This window comes from Acipenser ruthenus, chromosome 10 (genome assembly GCF_902713425.1).
Source record: "Acipenser ruthenus chromosome 10, fAciRut3.2 maternal haplotype, whole genome shotgun sequence".
Classification (NCBI taxonomy): Eukaryota; Metazoa; Chordata; class Actinopteri; order Acipenseriformes; family Acipenseridae; genus Acipenser; species Acipenser ruthenus.
In genome coordinates, this window is record NC_081198.1 from 11,431,716 (window position 1) to 11,453,536 (window position 21,821).

The window sequence follows — 21,821 nt, forward strand, 5'->3', positions numbered from 1 at the left end:
AACCTTGTAGCTTTTTGCACGATGACTCATCACAACAGTTTTCTCAGAAACTCAGTTAAAGTAACAGAGAAGATAATGCTCAATCCATTTTTTTTTTAAATAGTCTTTTGTAATTATTTTAAAGAGCACTTACTACTATTGTATTATTTAATATGTTCCTTGTGTTGAAGCCCTAAATTCATTATAGGTAGGCTCACACTGAGTGAGTTACGAAGACATACACTATGTTCAATTACTGTACATCATAGCATAGCACTGAAAAATAGCATCACACACAACGTTGAAGATATTTTTGGATATTTATACACCCAGTGCAGGGCAGATAACTCACCCAAAAGCTTAATAGTCTGCTTATAAAATGGACACAAGCAGCCAAGCATTTTTTATGTGTCAGTAAAGTGCATGCTAATTTGATTGCTTCTGGTCATATCATAAGGTAGAGCAGCCTGCATGCAAGTGTCTGTATTCAACACCTTCTGAGCCACAGCCCAGAGGCACAGGATCAGTTAACTCTGCTCAGCATATGTGATTTGATATTGGTGTTGATGTAAGTGTAAAGCCTTCCTATAATTATTTTGCTTATGTAGGGAAATAGTTTTTCCATCCTACTATAATAAAGCTGAGCATGATTAAAACTTAAAATTGTAATTATTGTTTGTGTAAAATATATGTGATTTGTAATGTGTTCAATAAAGCTTTTTAAATTATGGTTTCTCTACAAAGGCATTGTTTACTACTGTTCCTATCGCTGTTCTCATCCACAGCCATGCTAAAATGTATGCTAAAATAGACATTATTGGTGTGGACTATGTTTTCTGTTCTGTATCCTTCTGTGCACTCAGAGTTCTTTTGTTTACAGCCCAGCTGCTATGTCTTTGTAATGGATAGATATAAATTACAGTATGTGTTCAAGTTTTAAATATCAAGTCACCTTGCATGGAACCTTGCTTATTAAATCAACAGTAATTACCTGTAAAATATTTAAAAGGAAGTGTTTTTTTTAAATAGCTATTTAATAAATGATCAGTGCTAAAATGGCTGGGGCACTGGCACTTTGCTGCTTTATGAAGTTGATTAAATTGCAGGTTACAGAACATTAAAGGGTACATAAGGACCTTTTTATTTTATTGTGTTACATATTCCCATGTGTTACTACAACTGTTTACGTGTGTGTATATTGTTTTTAATTTTTTTTTTTTTACATTTTGACTTTTTTAAACTTTTAAATTGCATTCCCTGCCTCAAGATGGTCAAAATGTAAAAAAACCCAAAAAACAAAAAACAAAAAAAATTAAAAGAATACACACACATGGGAACATGTAACACAATAAAATAAAAATGTCCTTATGTACCCTTCAACACAAAAATAAAAGCTGAAACATCCTAATGATGTAGTTTTGCAACATGTTTGTTACAAAATATAAATTCCCATTTTAGGCTGATGGGTGTTTGAAATCTTTTGATGAGTGATTAAAAAACAGAAATAAACAACAAAGCTTTCAAATATAAGCCTTTGATGTTTTGCATTTCTAAAAACAAAATGTATTTAACTTTAATAAACACCAAACTTATACACACCTTGAAAAGCATTAACAGGAAGAGAAGCTTCTCATCGAAATGACCGGTTACTTCATGCCTTCATACCAGAGGCTGTTTTAAAATAGCTACTTAACATGCAGGGGAATTCACCGGCAGGAAAAAGGTCTTTCCGGTATCTCGCTATTTCAACCTTGAGAGACTGTGACTGGAATGGAGGAAACCAGCACCATGATTGGTTGGCCAGTGAACTCTTGTTAAATTAAGTAATTAGCTGACCGATTCCCCTGTGAGGCAGGTAATTATAAAAGGCTACAGTCAGGGGTGCCAGAGGAAGTGCTGACACACGTGAGGCGTTTCTAGGTGCCTGCGTGTCAAGGTACTGTGTGCTGTAGTTAAATGACCTTTGTGTTAAGTTTGTATTTTGTTAAACCCTTTGTTTGTATGTAAATAAAGTGCACAAATATGCTCAGATCTATCTCTTGTTTTCCGGTGTTTTCCTGTACTTACCTGTTTGACCATTGGCTGACCTGTCTCAGCAGGTTATTATTTGTTTATTTAGCTGACACCTTTATCCAAGGCGACTTATAAAGACTCGGTATTCGTTGTGAAATCTGCCTTTCAATTTGCATGCCATGTTAAACTATGTTATTGACTAGATCACACTAAAATTCAAAGCAACAATAGTTTGCTTTTACCGTCAAACGCTTAATAAAATATACAGTAGATGAAAATATGATGCAGAAGTCTATGTGATCGGTCACATATCTTCATTCCAGATGCAGTAGTTTTTGGCCACATTGCATACAAACTCCCAGCTAAAACATACTTTAAAAACTGTGTGTGCTTATTAAGGTACAATTCACAGTTAATAGATCATCAGATTACATCCTGACCGGAAGTCATTTTAATATCAAAGGGGTGGTTGTGTTGAGTCATCATTCTAGAGTGGTGTCAAGCAGTTGTGTCATTTATTGTGGTGCAGACTCTTCAACATGCAGCATCATCAATCACAGCAGTTAGAGAGATACAAAACAAAAGTGTTACTTTATTTGACGGAGCTCACACTGAAGTGCTACTCATTGTAAAAGGCAGTTTGTTGTTGTTGTCTGACTGAGGTGCCAGGGTTTCCTTGGTAAACAACATACATGAATAACACATCTAGGTTTAAAAGGCATGTTAAAAAACAAAGAACTTTTAAGCTTCCCTACATACTCTGCAGATAGATCTCAAATAGCCGATGAAAAAGTTCCTGGCATGCTCAGTCCTTTTTCTTACTGCCAAAAAAAGATTAGCCTGAAAACAGCTCTAAATAACTATTTTCTTTTCCGTAGCCAACATGTCAGTAAAATAATTTGTTGCCAGTATCTGAATTGAAGAAGATGGTTTCTGAGATAGATGTTCAAGTGTGTTGGCTAGCAAATGATTTAATAACACGTACCAGAAGAAATGAGTAGCTATTCTACTGCTTGACTTAGGATATACAATGGATATACAAAAAAAAACTAACAATCAACATGGCCACAGAGGAACCCGCCTATTGTTTAAAACAAAAAAAATGTCTCTGCACTTATAAACGAATCATGTTTCCCTCTTATCTTGTGCGTTGTTGAAGATTGGCATAGCAATGTGTCAGCTGAATGAAATAATGAGGTAAAAGAAATAAATAAAGAGTCAGACACAGAACAGAACTTGCAGAAACCAGGTTTGGAATGCTCAGATACATAGATAAATACACCTTCTATGAGCACTGAATCAAATTCTTAAAGTCAGTTACACTGGTCTTGGATGGAATTAATCCCAACATCCAAAATATAGAAAGCTGCATAAAACCACAAAGAAGGAATACATGATAAAGGTCTGTTGTTGGTTTTTGATTTTAAATGCTGACAGATGGTGCTCTCTTAATATTGGATTGCATTGCTGACCTTCATGCTGTATTAATAATGCATTGAAAGGGAAATCAGTGTCTGTTGAAATAAACATTTCACAAGTTCTTAACATTCATACCGTTTAAGAAAAAAACAAACAAAAAAACATGCTTTCATGCATGTCATAGCCAGAAGTTAATGTCCTGATAACAAAACAAAATTGTTTTTTTGTTTGTTTGTTTGTTTTCTTGGCTAAACAAATGAAGATGGTCTACTCATTTTCCATTTTCCTAATTTGTATTAAACAGAAGGGAGGCCACTGATGTCAAATGGGTACTGTCATAACGCATTTTGCTGATTTGCAAGGAAAATAGTCTTAGCAAGCGTACAGTATGTCACTTTGTTATTCCACACTGCCGAAGAATCACCAAAGCTTCCAAATTTCTCCTTATGCAAAGCCTGCTAGGGTAAGGAATACAATCTGCAGCCACCCTACGTGGCTCAAATTACTATTGTTTGAATTATTATGGGAAAAAAACATATAGAATATATTTCTTCCAATAACATTTTGCCTTTTAATAAGACACATATAAAAATGTATTTAGAATTGCTTTTAATTAAACCATCGTGATTATTGTTTGTTGACAATCCCTGTTGCTTAGCAGACTGTTAGAAATCCTCTGTACACCATTGCATTATTCTGTAACCCTAGTTACTACAATTGCCTTGTCACTGCGTTCTACAGGGTGCTCATTATAAGCAGTCAATAGCACCCTCTGCAAAGCTCATGTTGCAGTTTTGATCCATTAATCCTATTACTGTTAACACTGTTTGACTGTAAGCCTTACCTGTTCTGCAAAGAGTCTTACCCCCTTGGAGCTTACGTCAGTTATAACTACGACACACCCTGCTTTGCCACAGAAGGTACTTATAAGAGATCTAGAGCACTACGGTAGGCCATCATCGTCATCGGACAAGGTGTTCATCTCTAATTTTCTGAACTTTCCAAGAGGTTACTAGACATTTTAACAGAGGCGCGGCATGGCCCTTCAAGCTGGTATTTGCATTTTTAGACCAAGATTCTGAAAGAAAGGTAAAAACAAGCATTGTTTAACCTGAATATGGGATTCAAAGCTATTCAATTATTGTCATCTGAAACACTGTACTCATAAAACAGTGAATTCAAAATATTACCACATTTGAAGAAAGGCAGCAAACCTTGTTTTGCCCTAAATAGGTATCTTTCGGCTTTAATAAACGTTGTAACAGGTGTCTCAGAAAACCTTAAAGGGGATAAGAAAACAAGGGACAACCAATGTTACTCATAACATGCTTGTTTTTAAATGTATTTAATACACAGAGAGTTTATAGAAATGCTTTTGATAATATTTTAATGGACAGGTACTGTTTTAGAACACATGACAAAAATGAATTTATATTCATTAAACACCTTTGTGAGCAAGCAATATTGTTTGCTCTAAATCTATATAGTGTTATTTATATTAAATTTGACTACCTTACTCAGATCAAAAATCATAATTTATTCTGAATGGATCACTTTCAAATGTATATGCAAGTACCCTAGGCCTAGAAGAGTATTACTGTAAGCCAATGGTGAATACAAATAGCTATTTACTTACAATGTTTGTCTTATTAAAAAATATCCTATGGTAAAGACTTTTTAAAAAAATTATTATTAGGAACGGCTTTGTGCCCCAGTAGCTAAAAAGACTAAGCCAACTGGAATAAAATTAAGCCATGTCTGCCGATGGAAGTAATTCAGATACTAAAAATGAAAGTTTAGTTAAAAAATGCTTTTTAAAATGGATGCAAACATCAATACATCATAACAAAATATGGATAACTTTTGTAAATCGGTATGACAACTTAAACATTGACCGGGATTGAAATGTAGTACTGTGGTATTCTGGTGTAACGTTGTTTTACAGCGTGTGCAGGAGTTGTTAATTAGAAAGCGTATTTATTTAAACTAAAAAGAAGCAACTACTCGACTTGGGTAACTTGTTCTGCTACTAATAAGATCATTGCTCGATTCTTTCTGTTTATAATGTTTCCATGATACAAACAAATAACCACAAAACTCTAACCCATCACACTACACTCAAGAAAAAAAAACGACCAAAAAACGTGAAGCTTTAAAAGCTGACCCCGCCCCACACGATATGGGTGAGGTCAGACGTCACTTTCCGAGCGATGGTCTCGTGGCTGTGTTAAGGGCAGGAGCGCGCCTATGCAGTTCAGTTCTTTGTGTAGAACAAGCGCTGTTTTGTATCTACAGTTTAGAATCCTCCCTGCTGCAGGAAAAACCGGAGTAGTATCTACACCGTTATCACAGTGCCGAATTTGCTTTAAATATGAGTACCGTTGTCTACTCTCATAGAAACCAGGTAAGAAAATGTACTTACTATCTATCTATCTATCTATATATATATATATATATATATATATATATATATATATGCATCTATGCATCTATGCATCGTTTACGTGGGTAGGGTGGCTGTAATTCTAGTTTTCTGGGCATGCTTTTACAAATGGATTATCTGCTAGTTAGTTAAATCCAAGTCTTGATTGATGTACTGATGTGATAGCATGACTGTGTGCCACGTGAAGGCGTTCTATCCTGGTTGTATTCAATTTAAATTTGTAAACCCTTCATTGAGGATTATTTTGCGTTTTGGCCTAGTCGCTAAACAGTAAGACTTAACCCGCAGTTGCGTCAGAAGATGCTTCTGAATATAATTAAGACACGTTGCGTTACTTTGTGTAGCCTTAGATTAGGTGCTGTAAAAACGACCCCTCGCTGTTGTAACTTAACATACAGATCAGTGTTGTGATTTGTATGCATTTTTTTAGTCAACCCCCCGAGAAGTGTTTTAATAATTGGCTAAGTTTCTGTTCAGTCGGTTGTGTGATTCCGTTACTTGCAGCTATGGATAACGAAAGCATGTGTGTATACATAGGCCTATGTTGCGCTCTAAGTCCCGACTCCGATTGTCTACGATTTATTTAAAAAAAAAATCTGATTGCAGAGTTTTAAAATTGATCGGTTCTTCCGTGTTAAATGAACATTTTTAAAACGCTTTTGTTTGTTTGTTTTTTTGAAGATTTGGATACCGTCTTTTGTACGCCTGCCTTGGTATTGCAGGCTGGAAGTGGGGGGTGGGGCGGTGGTACAACTAGTACAACGTGGGATGCAAATTTATTGGCGCATCATACTTTCGAACACATTTAACTTCCCTCATAACTAGAACTCAATAATGCTACACAACTTTTCTGGAAATACCGTGCAATGCTGATCTGGGTGTTTCTAGAGTATAGACAATGGGCTATTTCCTCATACTGTGATTTACAGCACGACGATATTGTGACACCTCTCCTTCACATGTCTGTCAACTGTTAAAATGTGGGTTTTATTTTACTGCAAAACAGTTTTCAGCAACCCTGGTTTAGTCATTGCTCTTGCAAGGTCATTCTGTGAATACAGTAAGGTGATTTTTGTACAATGCTAGTATTTTGTGGGACAACTCCCATCCAGGTTATGTATTCGTTTACAATTCTTTAAGTAAATCTATGTATTACTGTAGTTATAGATGCAGGCTAACAGTGAATATTAAAATGGGCATTGTATATTAGTTTCCTGTGGAAGGATAGGCCACACGAAACCTTATCTTGTAAGCGGCAGTACAGCTTGGAGTGATTGTCACATCGTATGCGTAACCGGCGGACGTGATGTTTCAGAAGAACATTCTTATGATTTGCTTCCTGTGCGGTGCACAGTACACCTTGTTCTATGCGTCGTTCTGTTTCATTTCTGTGTGGTTTGCGTATTTTCCATGAGTCTGGTTTATATGTAACTACAGTATAGAAGTCTTGTGTGAAACTACTAGTTACGGTGGCTTGTATACTTTTAATGAAATGACTAAGGTGAATTAACTGTGTGGAACTATATTTATTTTGGTTACTTCAGTAACGATTTGAATAAATTCTGGTTGGGCAAGGTTTTGTTACTCTTATGTAGTCAGAAGTGCATTCAATTTCTCTATTCACAAAAAAAACATCTCTAGGGAAATGTATGTGCTTGCTTATGTGCACCCTGGGTTGTATAGACTTTCCTTGGCAGGCATTTCAGTCAGAAAAAAGCAGGGTAATGGTTACCTGTAAAACAAGCCATTGAATCATGTACTGACCCAAATTACACAGTGGAATAGATTTTTAATAAGCTAAATCATTTTTTTTTTAAATTTTGGAAACTAACTTGCTCTGTGAATTTAGTGTAGTAGTCTTGGTACAATGTACCTAGATGGCATTTAACAGAGAAAGAAACGTGGTTAGAATCTGATCAGGAGGGGGCTGTCGGGTCCATCTCTTTTGACAGTGTACATTTTAATCTATTTCTCATGATACTCTCTTATATCCTGTGTTTAGACTTTGCAGGGAATGTATGTTACTAACATGCATTATATATCACAACCATGGCATTAATTGCCCAAAGTCCCACTTTTCTTATAAAGGAGGTACAGTATCTTAAACTTTCATCTTTGTTAATTCGACTATTGAATGCATACAATGGAAAAAGTAAAACAAACCCGTCTGACAACTAAACTGTCTTCAGCTGTTAAAACGTCCAGCAGTTGCGTAACTTGTAAAAGCAAAGCCAACAAACTACCATAGTGCTAGTGTTCTCCCACAACCCAACACTGAATCATACACTCTACCAGGACAAGGAGGCACTTATCTTGCTTCTAATCTGGCTTGAGGATAGGTCTACACAAGATGGTATTTCTTGAGATCCCTCTGTCTATATAAAGTTTACTAGGACCCTGTTCACCCTACTGTGCTGGCCCAGGGCTGCATGTTTAGATCTGCAACCCCGTTCACATTTGCAGTTTAAGGCACCTTTGCATGTTCACATATGTGACTGAAAAGCAGGCCTAAAATGTGTTGAATTGCAAAAAAAACATTGACTATTTTGAATTAATGTTAGTGTGTAACAGGGTGATGGTCAGAGCTTACCCACAATCACGTTATTCTCTCAAGAACACTGAGGTATTTAGAACGCAAGAAACAGCAACTTGCTAGTGCTCACAGGTATAAATGTTTATTTTCGTAATGGATACTTCACGTAGATTTCAAATGACAAACAGGTTGTACATACAATGACTGACATTCACAAGACAAGCTCACGACTGACCACCTAATACTGCTGCTCCCTCCTTAGGAAAGACACGGCATTAAATAGTAAATTATTCAATAACCGGTTACACCTGGAATCCCATTTAATACAAAAATAAACTAACACATTTACAATAAACATTCATATAATTTACATTACACACATTTCTTCTGTTATACGTGTTTGTTTAACCTGCATGAATACCGTCTTTGTTTACAAACCGATTGTTAAACTATTCTGTTTACTCTTTATCATTGTCATTATTATTCTCTAGTCGCTAACCATTACAAGTAAAGACTGAACATCAGCATTACCCCTTCTCTTGGAAGAGTACTGAATATATGGCTATATAAAAAAATAAAAAAAAACCCTTGTTCCACATGTAGCTACTGCAACTTCATTAAGGGAAGCGCCCTAATCTAAATATAGCAATACAGTTATATATCAAATGCACTTTGCTGAACAACATGCACAACTAATGCTCTATCGCCAGTAGAATAACACTAGCAATAATAATCACAATAACAGGCATTGAAATATTAGTAAATATACAAATTGTTACACTTCCAAATTGTAAACAAGTTACAAGCTTACCAGAGCCATTAAACAATAAATCTTTTTTTATTACTTCTAATAGTCCCATGTTGTAATATAATAATATATAAAATGAGTTTAACTCTGAGTTAGTCTTCGTCATCCAGATGGCTATTGTAAAATAGAGCTGCAGCATTCTCCAGCCAGAATGTCGTGACACGCTGGCGTTGAGCACAGAAAATAATCCCAAGTTTGCTGTTTACGTTTCCTTTCATTCAGTGTTAATTTTAGCGCTTCCAGTGTGTTCTACAATGGTCTGCCTACAAGTGTAATCTACAGCCTTGCTGCATGAAGCACAAAACAGCACATTACTATCGATGTGAAATTCGTCCTTGCCAAACTCGCTGATCTGATCTTTAGGGGTGATTTGTTATTGTATTTGGCATTTTGAACAGCTATATCAGTTGAGACACAGCATTCTCAGCTAAGGTATTAACTACTGCTGCTGGCAACTGTCAATTTCACTAATCCTGGAGGATTTTCTATTCAATCACACGTCAAATGTCACATAGTGAATTACCCCTTTGTACATGAATAGGTATAGAGAAACAAATATCCTCTCCCCAGGTTAACATTTACGTTCTTGACCAGTGATCCAGAAGGTGAAGATTTAAGCTTCCACGTAATGCAAAATGAGCCAAGTCTCTTTCCTGCACAGTTTGGAAAGTGTCTTGTTTATCAACTGATCACAATATCCAAGTACTGTAAAAACATTGAATAAGTCGATTCTGTAGGCATTTTTGCGGGGCACTTAGTCGCTCCCCCCTTTTAATACACCGGTGTGTCTATTTAAACTACTGTATCGGCGCCACAATAGGATTACTACAGCCACGGTTATGGCTCACACATACTTAACTGTCAACAATCCCATTTATTTGTTCAGGATCTACAGCATTCAGGTAGTGTTGCTAGGTAGAAACACAAAACCACTGTTCTAATTTAAGTTTTAATTTCTTACTCTCAATACCCTTAGTCGTTCTGAATGTTAAATGCAAGATTTCAGACTCTTGACTGACCTCCTGTCAAACGTCACAGCTAAACTGCTTCACTGTCAGGTCTATGAATTTTCTTATTCCCACCCTCCCAAGCTCTTGATTTGTCAACATTCAAACTGAACCCGCCCCTGGGATCTGTACAAAACAGCTATTGGTTAGAAACACGAGTAGTAAACGTTAAGTCTCCCGTTCATTGCCACTGCGATGCTATAATAATGCAGGTGACCTTGAGACTGGATAAAGTAGGACAGTAAGAAAGAAAATGCTACTCAACGAGTTTGAGATTGCAAGTTGTTGAATTTGCTGAAATGCATGTTAATCACAATGCTGAAAAAACAGTACGTGACTAGAGACAAAACAAGGACACAAACTTAAAATGGCTGAAGAAAAAATTAGCTGGAGGAGGAAAGTGTATGGCCCAATGTAGAAAAAGTTTTGTTTGAATGGAGTACTTTGAATGCCTAATGCATACTGTAACTTGTTCTATATGTCAGTGCAACACAGTGGTACACTTGTAAAGTATGTGCGTGGTTATGTTTCTGATTAACAAAATGAATGTGTTTCTACAGCTGGAAATTGAATGCAATTGTACTGCACTGTATGCTACACTCGTTTTGTTAACTGGTTATAAATGGTGCACTGTTAATTTTTTTTGTTTGTTTTTTAATTTGATGAAGCAGCACTGTTTTAATACTTTTACATTGGAATTTAATACAACAAATTTGTAAAAGCCCATGCAGTGGGAACTATTGTCTATGGTTTGGAAAGAAATGTTCTTGAACTTGTTTGGGTACTTCATAAGCTAAAATAAAATACTGGTAATTATTATTATTTGTTTATTTAGCAGACGCCTTTATCCAAGGCGACTTACAGAGACTAGGGTGTGTGAACTATGCATCAGCTGCAGAGTCACTTAGAATTACGTCTCGCCCGAAAGAGGAAGGAGGTTAGTGACTTGCTCAGGTTCACACGATGAGTCAGTGGCTGAGGTGGGATTTGAACTGGGGTCCTCCTGGTTACAAGCCCTTTTCTTTAACCACTGGACCACACAGCCTCCTGTAATACAGATACTGTTATGTATAACTTGATTTTATGCTCTTAATTATTACTTTTTAAATTTTGAAAAACAAATAGTTTCTAGCTGTTTAACAAAAAACACTAAAATTATTAATTGAATAAAATTTTGCAAATAAGGGTTATTTCTCAGCTAAACCTGTGTATCTTTCTTATCGGTGTTGAGAATGTAGGAAAAATGTGTTATAAAAAAAGTATTTAACACAAAGGAAATTCCTAAAATTGAAGTCTCCAAAGAGGGGAGCAACTTTTACGCCAGTGAAACGATTTTTACGGTACATATCTTGCCTCTTCAAGTCTCCACTCATGCTAAAATGGAACTGGGTAGACCATATAATACATTATTTAATTATATTGAATTAATATTTTGTTGCTGTATTTAGCAATTTAAAGTATTTCTATACATAAAAGTATGTATTTCTAGTTGAAAAGAAAGTAGATAGTTTAAACTTTTTTTTTAGTGGATTTGATTGAAGTGTAAATCTTATTGATCAGAAAAAGGCTGATTTCCATGAAATGGCAGACCCTAGTGTTGCCCTTTTATTAGCAGCTGTTGATGCAACCAGTTCAGATTTGATTTATCCCTTTTGACTGGCACAGCGTTCAGAAGTTAAGCATTTGACATTTGACGCATGTGATCTCAAAACACTTGGACAGACTACCACCATTGTGACTCCTGGTTTTAGGTGCAGGGATGGGGGGGGGGGGGGGGGGGCTGTTTCATTTTACAAGCAGGCAGGGTGTCCTGAACCACCCAGCAGGCGTAGCATTTATTTGTTAATTAGAAAGCAAGGTGGTAAAGACAGCAAGTGAGCACTCGGGCAGTGAGTCTGGTCTCATTGTATGGTATCTTCACTCTGCTACAGGGCACTTTGAAGGTGACATAAGATATTTTGGTAGGGAATGTAAAATTTGAAGTCCTAGATAAATGTTTAGACAAAGTCTAGTGGGTTTTTTGTGCCTTGTAATGTGTGTGTTTTTTGTTTTTTTCAGGTTATAATGCGGGATTATCACAGAAGAACCACTTTTCTATAGCCACTGTGCTCCTAAAGACTTGATTACATCAGCTTTAAGCCTGATAGTTTGTATTGGAACCACCGCTGCCTGATCTAGGGGACACATTGTCGGACAGCATTTCTTCTCACTCCCTTCTCTAAAAAAGATTCAGGATCCTGGTCTAATTTTCCGGTGCCTTGGATTTTTCTTGGCTTTTCTCCACCTGTCGCCAAACTTGTGTTGTCATTACATCCTTTTTTAGGTAAGTCAATAAATTATATAAATGCAGTACTTTAGACATCTTATTTTTTGCATTTATCAACTTGTAAATACCAATGTCCCAGAAATAATTTCTTTTTTTTTTTTTTTCATCCAAGGTTTTTAAAAAGGTAACAAAATGATTCCCAACGGATATTTAATTTTTGAAGATGAAAGTTTCCTTGATTCGACAGTTGCCAAAATGAACGCTCTCCGCAAGAGTGGACAGTTCTGTGATGTCAGACTTCAAGTGGGTACCATATATGGTCTAGTTTGTTCTTTTAAAGTTAATAAAATTGATTTGTACTTTGAGTAAGTACCTTTAAAAAAAAATTTGTATAAAACTCTCCTCTGCTTGATATAATCAGTAAATCAGTTTTTCTGGGAGAGTAGGTGGGTTGTCTTGACATGAAACCTATTGTGAATGTGACTTTATTCTGTTCCCAGGTCTGTGGGCATGAACTCATGGCTCACCGTGCTGTCCTCGCTTGCTGCAGCCCCTACCTTTTTGAAATCTTCAACAGCAACCCTGACTCCCAAGGGGCCTTCCATGTGAAGTTAGATGACCTGAACCCTGAGGCAGTTGAAATATTGCTGAACTATGCCTACACTGCGCAGTAAGCTTTGTATATCAAAATGTTACAGCGGTGCCATACACCTTCCTTGTTTACTAACAGGGTTTATTAGTACAAATATCTTCATGTACGGCTTTTCTTTTGGTTAGGGATGGCCATCCGTCCAGAATGATGTGTAATGAAATTTGATTACTTTAAGCTGTTGCGTTCTGGTTTGTCTGCTGGCTATACACCCCCCCCCCCCCCACCCCACCCCCCACTGAATATTGTGTATAGTCATTTTCTGTGGGTCTTTCTCACTATTGCATTTTAACCCACACAGGTCAGCCTGTCAATGCAAAGTCCATTGTTCTGTTTGGAGACAACAGTTTTTCAGTTACTGGATACTTATTCTCTTGGGGTAGGTGGCCTAACAGAGTGGTGAACAGTATGTTGGACACATGGAGGCTGACTTTACTTTTTGTCATTAACAGACTGAAAGCTGATAAGGAACTGGTTAAGGATGTATACTCGGCATCAAAGAAGCTAAAGATGGACAGAGTAAAACAGGTATGTTCTTGGATTTCACTGTTGCTTTCCATTTAAAATTCCTGACCTGCACAATAAAATTAAGAGCACTTATAGTTTCTGTGTTAAATTGTTTGTTTTGGGTTAACCTAATGTTTACATAATCAAATACATTCTTTACATAAAAAAAACACTAAGCTACTGTTGAAATAAATATTTTATTTATGAATCGTTTTTTGTGGGTAGGGTGGCTAATTTTAGTTTTCTGGGCATAGTTTTACATATAGGTTGTCTGCTAGTGTTTTTTTTTCTTTCTTGCCTAGATATGTGGTGATTATTTATTGTCAAAGATGGACTGCCAGAGTTGCATCACTTACCGTAACTTTGCAAGTTGCATGAGAGATGGACGCCTCTTGGAAAAGATTGATTCATACATCCAGGAACACCTGTTGGAAGTTTCTGAGCAGGATGACTTTCTCAAACTCCCCCGACTGAAGGTTTGTTTTCTGGATACATAACACATTCATGCAATGGTCTTTTCTTATGTGGTTTGTGGTATGGCTCGTGTAAAACTGTTTCATCTCCTCACTGGTTTTGCAATAGGTGGCTTGACCTTTTTAAAATGATGAAGCTCAGTTTTAAATTTTCTATACAACTCTGATATAGGTACCATTTTATTTTGGGTTACACTCAGTCTATAAATGTTCCTCTTTCATTGCAGTTGGAGGTAATGCTTGAAGACAATGCCAGTCTGCCTAGCAATGGTAAACTGTACTCCAAGGTAATCGGCTGGGTGCAGCGCAGCATCTGGGAGAACGGAGAACATCTGGAGAGCCTGATGGAGGAGGTCAGTATAATATACTGTGTGTCAGGTCATGCCATTTAACAACTTTCTTTTTTAATGTTTGAGGGTTGGTTCTGTTTTGGCACTGTTTTTGTTTTGTTTGTTTCTTTAAGCATTGGCCCTAAAGAAATTTTAATTTTGCAGTAGGTGTCCCTAAACTGAAAATCTGTGGGGTTTTCCAGGTGAGCAGAATAAACCTGTTCAGTCTGTGGCTAATTTTGTTTGTCTTGACTTTACTTGCTTCTTCACAACATGTTTCAATTTTAATGTTTCTTTGCATAAGTAGTTGATGCAATAGCAACACCAGAGGGAAAGGTTAATATTCCTAACGTTGCGTTCTTCACAGGTACAATTTTTGAATTTTATTCCCCAAAAGTAGGTACAATTCTAATGGCTATTCCTCCGCATTGATTTATCTTTCCCTAGGTTTAGTAACCAAACCACTGCAGGATTTGCAAGACCTGAAGAAAGCAAGAAAGAGTCCTCCGGGGTAATGGGTCATAAAGAAGCAGCTTCAGTCCTGCCACAACATAAACAACGCAGCAGGCCCATGTGTTGCCAGAAAAAGATGAAACTAATTGTATTTACTCCTTACAGCATTAGTAGGAGGCTACTAAAATATCTGCTGCTGGAAAATCTTGCCTTTCACCTGCCATGTATGCATCTTTTAAAACATGGCACAAATATTGTAAAACTGGCACTTGCGACAATGAGCATTGCAACAGTATTTTAGTTAAGGTTTGGTAGTCCTTAAACTAGTGTTCTATTGCACCTCACCCACACACACAAATCAAACCTTGATTAAGCTGCATTGTTCGTTCTTGTGCTTAGTTTCGTGCTTTTTATTTGATACTCTTGGTGAAAAATGAGGATGTTTGCAGGAAGTGTTTCTCTTGAAATTAGAAGCAGTGTATCTTTATTTGGAGTATCACTAGATAAAACAAACATTTAGCAAATTAGTCTCAGCTTTTTTTTTATTATTTAGCTGTCGGCGTGACTTGCATTAAATACTTTTTTTGAGGGTTATTTGAGGGCAAAATTGCTATTTTACATAAATGCAGCACAGTGCATCTTTATATTAGCATGAAACTAAACAATCTTTCCAGTGTTCACACATTGACCATATTGTCTTATAAATGCATCTGTCTTGGAATATTTTTGTAATTCCGGATTTCTGAAATATGTATGTAGAATATATGTCTGTTATCCAAAGCTTAACTGCAAAATTTCTCCAAATAATTTTGCCTTATTTAAAAAAAAAAAACTATGTATTTAAATGTTGGGTAAGCCTCTTTATGAACAGTGGCGTCTACGTACCAACCACTGATGTGCAGTTCTGTTGTGCAATATCTATTCATAATTCAATGTGTGTGGTGGGGGGAGGAGAGGGGATGGTCTGCTATTTTTGTACATTATGGCAATGTTTGTCAATTGATTCTCAACAGCAGAGGTGGTTACTAATGCATTAGATGGATCTTAATGAAATTGTCTGAAGCACCATTTTGTTGTGGTTCAGTATTCTTTCTTTTTTTTTTTAAAGACCCCTTTCTCCATCAGCTTTTGCCCACGCCTGCACTTCCAGAGCTGTGTAGAACACTGCGTTTGTTCCTCTGGTTTCTGTTGTTATGGAGACAGCCACATGGGTCTTCTGTTGCTGTTTTGCAGGTTCAAACGCTGTACTACTCAGCTGATCACAAACTGCTTGATGGGAATCTGCTTGACGGACAGACTGAGGTGTTTGGCAATGATGACCACATCCAGTTTGTTCAGGTACAGAACCCACACAATCTGGACGGAGGTTAAAGTGGCCTTTTATAGTACACCTAAAGTCTGGCTTCAAGCTATAATTCTTTCAGAGAGCTTGATTTGGGTATTATATAAGTGTTTAACCGCCCTAACGAGAAGGATAACTCGGAGTAACCCATTGACTACAGACATTGGATTTATAATGAGGGGGCTAGTTGGATGAGAGGTTTTGCTTTTTCTTCCTACATGGTAAATCTAAGTTATTTGGTATTGATGGGAAGAGGGAGTAAACATTTTGTTTATGGGATAGCAACCTAGAATTTCTATCCAGTGTTAACCTTGCTGTCGGATTTCAGCCATAAAACATTGCACAAATCCCCTTCAAGTGCTTAAGAGCTCAAATTTAAGAAAAGAAAGGTACATTTATCAAGCCAATTTTGCAGCTTTCATCTTGGAAGAAGCCTAGGTGTGCTAGAACAGGCAAACTGCGCTGTGTGAGGTTTGTGGGTAGATGTCTCGCTTGGGTCTACAGCTGGCATGTAGTCTCCTGGAGAAGGTGTATTAGGGATGCTGTCACTAGCTAGGTTTCTGTAGCTCCCCTTTGGTTTTGCAGAAGAAGCCTCTTCGTGAGAATGACCACAGGCAGATGAGCAACAGCTCCTCTGGAAGTCTTTCTCCAAGTGCTGCGATGCAGCTGTGCAAGCACGAGTGGAAATACATTGCCTCAGAGAAGACAACAAGTAAGTTTTGTAATAATTTGAAGGTAGAACTTTTGTCTACCCCCTTAGTTCGGGAAATAATTTAAATATTCCACCCCCCCCCCCCCCCCCCCCCCCGCCCCACCAGACAACACCTACCTGTGCCTGGCTGTCCTGAACGGAGTGCTGTCTGTGATCTTCCTGCATGGCCGCAACAGCCCCCAGAGCTCCCCGTCCAGCACCCCTTGCCTGCTGAAGAGCATGAGCTTCGAGGTGCAGCTCGAGGAGCTGGAGGAGAAGTTGTTGTCGCCCATGCAATATGCTCGCTCAGGGCTCGGGACTTCAGAGCTCAATGGCAAGCTGATTGCAGCAGGTAACCTCTTGCTAATCCTTCGATTCCACTTCATCAGGTTTATGTAGCGTTCAAGGACAGAGTTTTTAACTCTGCCTCCCCTCACCCCATAAAAAAAAAAAAAAAACACCTGCATGGAGAGTTTTTGGGTTTAACCTAACTGGCAGTGGCTCAGGAGTAGAAACAATGGCTAAATTAGGGTGCAATATCAAAGATGCATTTTGCCGTCAGCCCTAACCTGCTTCCTTTTCTTCCCAGGAGGTTACAACCGTGAGGAGTGCCTTCGCACAGTGGAATGCTATGATCCCAAGAAAGACTGCTGGACTTTCATTGCTCCGATGAGGACACCCAGAGCGCGCTTCCAGATGGCGGTGTTAATGGTATGTTTCTACAACCATCAACAAGCACAGGCTCTGTCATGGATAAAATGTAAAATCTGCTACTTGTTCTTATGAGGAATATGCGGTAGGAGATCACATACTTCAGCATGTGTCTGCTGTTGTTGGCAAGGCTTAGCCATGTCTCCTTTCTGGTGGCTTTTAATATTGACTTTCTGTGAGCCTTTTAGTGTCTCTGAAAATGACATCTGATTTTACAGCAGCGTTTTTGTAGGGCTCCATTTCCAAATGTAAGTAATCCCTCCTTTTCATGCAGGGTCAGCTGTATGTGATGGGTGGTTCAAACGGACACTCCGATGAACTGAGCTGTGGAGAGACATATGATCCAAATGCTGATGACTGGATTCAGGTGCCAGAGCTACGTACAAACCGCTGCAATGCAGGTATGTTTGAATTTTCACCACAGTAGGTCAAGTTGCTTGCCTTCCCTCCTGTGGATCGCCAATAAGCATACAAACAAAATACTTGCAGTTGTAAATGAGATTCTACCAACCGCATGTACTCCCTATCTCATGAGACCTTATGTTTGCTTTCTAGGTGTTTGCTCGTTAAACAATAAATTGTACATTGTGGGTGGATCAGATCCATATGGACAGAAAGGCCTGAAAAACTGTGATGCATTTGACCCAGTTGCTAAATCCTGGACAAACTGTGCTCCTCTTAACATACGTAAGTAATGGAAATGAAATTAAAAAAAATAAATAAAAAAAAAAAATGGTACATGCTTTTAAAAGTAGCCTGTCTTGGTTACGGGCGGCAGTGTGGAGTAGTGGTTAGGGCTCTGGACTCTTGACCGGAGGGTCGTGGGTTCAATCCCAGGTGGGGGACACTGTTGCTGTACCCTTGAGCAAGGTACTTTACCTAGATTCCTCCAGTAAAAACCCAACGGTATAAATGGGGAATTGTATGTAAAAATAATGTGATATCTTGTAACAATCGTAAGTCGCCCTGGATAAGGGCGTCTGCTAAGAAATAAAATAAATAAATACTTATTCAAGGCTGTTTTAATTGTTAAATACAATGATGGGACATGTTTTAGTTGTAGAGGACTTATTGGCACCCTGTTTTCCCCCCATTTAGTGTTTATAAAAATAATTGTTTCAATGCAGGGAGACACCAGGCAGCAGTGTGTGAGCTTAATAACTTCATGTACGCCATCGGAGGCGCAGAGTCCTGGAACTGTCTTAACACGGTGGAACGTTACAACCCTGAGAACAACACTTGGACGCTCATCACTCCCATGAATGTGGCTCGCCGTGGAGCAGGAGTTGCCATCTACGAGGGTGAGTTTTGACTTTGACCAAAAAAAACAATCTGACTAAAAACTAAGCTGTTTATTTTTAAATTGTTTTGATTGGCTGTGCAGATAGTGAGCCAATTGGATGGCAGAGACACTACATGCTAGAATGAGTGGCACTATAAAAGATAAAAAAAAAAGCTTTATGAATCCAGCCCCATGTCTCTAATGGAGAAGTACTGTTAACATTTAGGCTTATGCAGGCTTAATCATCATTCAGTCATTAGATGACAGAATTTAAACTTGTACCTAGGAAACCTACTTGATCTGGTTTAAACTAGTGTGTGATGTTTTGTTTGCAGGGAAGTTGTTTGTGGTTGGTGGGTTTGATGGCTCTCGTGCCTTGAGTTGTGTGGAGATGTACGACCCGGCGAACAATGAGTGGAAGATGCTGGGCAGCATGACTTCAGCTCGGAGCAACGCTGGTGTGGCTGTGCTGGGGAGGCTTATCTTGGCAGTGGGAGGCTTTGATGGCAATGAGTTCCTGAACACCATTGAAGTGTATAACCCTGAGACCAATAAGTGGAGTCCTTTTGCCAAAACTTTCAACTTCAATTGAATGTTTGCAGAACCTATTTCAAACTAACAGGCTTAGTGATGTAATTGTGTTTTAGTGGAGCTGTACATGTGAGCTGGGTTGAGAGGGGAGTTAGAATCTGCGGGCGGGGGGGGTTGGGTTGCTGATGGCAACATAAAGCCTTTGCATATTGCATAAAATATTTTTTGCTGTAATATAGTGTTTTTTTTTTATATAATTCTGAAACATTAGGTCACACACTTCTTGCAGGTTTGCACAATGGTTTGTTATTAGAAAATGTAATAAATATTGAGTTGAGGGGAAGGCCGGGAGAACTTAAGTAGAGCTATTTGGAGGGGGGAGGGGGGAGGGGGGAGGGGGGAGGGGGGGGGCAAGAAGAAGCCTTATTCAAAGAAATTATATATAAATATGGTTTAATGTCATTTTTAAAGTAAAGGCTCAAATGCTTGCCAATACACTGGTATCTTTTGATGGCCTTTTACATATCATTTTTTTTTTTTTTTTTTTTTTTTTTTTTCACAGCAATTTACCAATAGATTTGAAACAAGTGGCAGGTGCAAATGTTTTGAAGCATTTAAATGAAATGGTAAGAAGGAAGTGGCATTCGCTTGCACTCCTGATCTTTTGCTTCTGCTGCTTCAAAGAGAAGTACTTTTAGTACTGACATTACGCAGATTCTTCATTTTGGTTTCAATTGATTTTCTGAATGTTGAAAATGTACTTATGATTCAGTATTTTAAAAGATTTCTTTCTCTCGTTTTGAATTTCTAGAATAAATTTAGATGTGAATTGTTACAAGCTGATAACATTTGTAAAACTAATAAACAAATTTCAACCCAAATGTGGGAGTGTTCAGTTTCTTTTTTTTTTTTTTTTTATATAATAATTTTTTTTACCTAGTTTCCAAAGTGCTATAAAGTCGTCTTGCATGTCCTGTGTGGTGTGTGTTTTTTTTTTTTTTTTTTTTTTTTTTTTTTTAATATATAAAATTTCTGAAACCTAAAGGAAAAATGTTTTGCATATAGATGAATTAGTAATATTATGGACAATCACATTTGATGTGGGTATTATGACCAACACACACTATTTTAATTCAAGCAGTAGTTTGGATGATTGTAAGTGAAGATGGGGTACAACCTTGTAGTTCATACCGCAGCCTTCTGGAAGTTTCCTGCACAGCTGAAGGACTGTATTTTTAGTTCCCATAAATTCTTCATCACGTCTAGTAAACTAGAAAAGTGCTGCTCCTTGCACAAGGCCAAATTGCTCCATAATTTAATTTAGAAACCCAGTTACTTTATGAAGCTTAAAAACCTAGTTTAAATGTCACATATTCCTGTATTTTATTACTGTAACTAGGAATGTAGAGGGTATTGCAATTATCACTTTTAGTATCTACAGTAAGTAAAAGTGACTTGTTGACAGTTGGGTTGCTGGAATTTCCTTAGTTGTAATAAAGGAATTTTGATGGGGCTTATTTCATCAATTTGTAAATTGTAAGAAATTAATATAATCAATCTCTTGAGACTTGGTATGAATGAGAAAAAAAAATCTACAGGAGAGGCAGCATTTAGAAAACACTAGCTACAAAACAAATGTTTCATTGACTGAAAGATCATTTATTTTAGTTTAACCTACATCAGGGACAAGGGTGAATGATCTTTAGAATTACTGGTTTTTTTTTTTTTCATGTAGGTGCATCTAATAGGCACTAAACAGACTGGATTTGACTTGGATAAAAAAATAGAAAATACAAATCCTTGAAGCTCATATGGTAATTGAAATTGACACTTTGCCATTCCCTTGCCTTCTACAAGACAAAGGAAATCCCTTATATTAGCGTGACAGAGTTACTGTTGGAGATCACTGCCCTAGAACTCAAAATCCAAAGACTACAGGGGAATTATTAATAAGATTATGAGTTTAGGAGATGAATAAATCACTTTTGGTAAATACTAATTTACTAAAACTGAATTGTCAGTCTGGAGTTACATGTTACCAGTTAACATTACCGTAAATGAAGACAAAAAATCACGTTGATCAGACATTATACTTTTGCTCTTTGTTAATTAAATTTCTTGAGCTGCTACATTAATGCGATTGTCTTAATGTTTTGTGAACAGGTTTGTGCATTGGTGACTGGTTTCCTGACTGTAATACAGTACTTAAATATGCAAACTGCTAGTATTTTTATGGCGTTCTTTTTCTGTGGGAGAAAGTGAAAAAGCAGTGTGCATATTTTATTGGCTCAAGCATTTATTTTTTTCCCAGCACAGATTTTCTCTTGATGGAAAAGTACTAGACAGGAGACTAATCTGTTTGCTGGAGTATGTTAATGGTTTGAC

The 21,821-nt window shown here is 37.5% G+C and overlaps 1 protein-coding gene across 4 annotated transcripts; it reads left to right on the plus strand.

The window, feature by feature from the left end:
* The first annotated feature begins 4,362 nt into the window (after positions 1-4,362).
* LOC117409335 (influenza virus NS1A-binding protein homolog A) lies at positions 4,363-20,317 on the plus strand. Of its 4 annotated transcripts, none has more exons than XM_034015231.3 (15): positions 4,363-4,500; positions 12,261-12,525; positions 12,641-12,771; positions 12,969-13,138; positions 13,570-13,645; positions 13,927-14,100; positions 14,325-14,450; positions 16,113-16,217; positions 16,807-16,933; positions 17,040-17,264; positions 17,502-17,623; positions 17,898-18,024; positions 18,179-18,310; positions 18,751-18,924; positions 19,241-20,317. In XM_034015231.3, exons 3-15 carry the CDS (start codon positions 12,661-12,663, stop codon positions 19,495-19,497), a joined length of 1,926 nt encoding a protein of 641 aa, XP_033871122.1. In that variant the 5' UTR covers positions 4,363-4,500; positions 12,261-12,525; positions 12,641-12,660; the 3' UTR covers positions 19,498-20,317. The 4 variants fall into 4 exon arrangements, with proteins under 4 accessions (XP_033871122.1, XP_033871152.1, XP_033871112.1 ...); XM_034015261.3 differs by having other exon boundaries at positions 4,445-4,464; XM_034015221.3 differs by lacking the exon at positions 4,363-4,500 and adding an exon at positions 5,581-5,815.
* Positions 20,318-21,821: the final 1,504 nt, after the last annotated feature.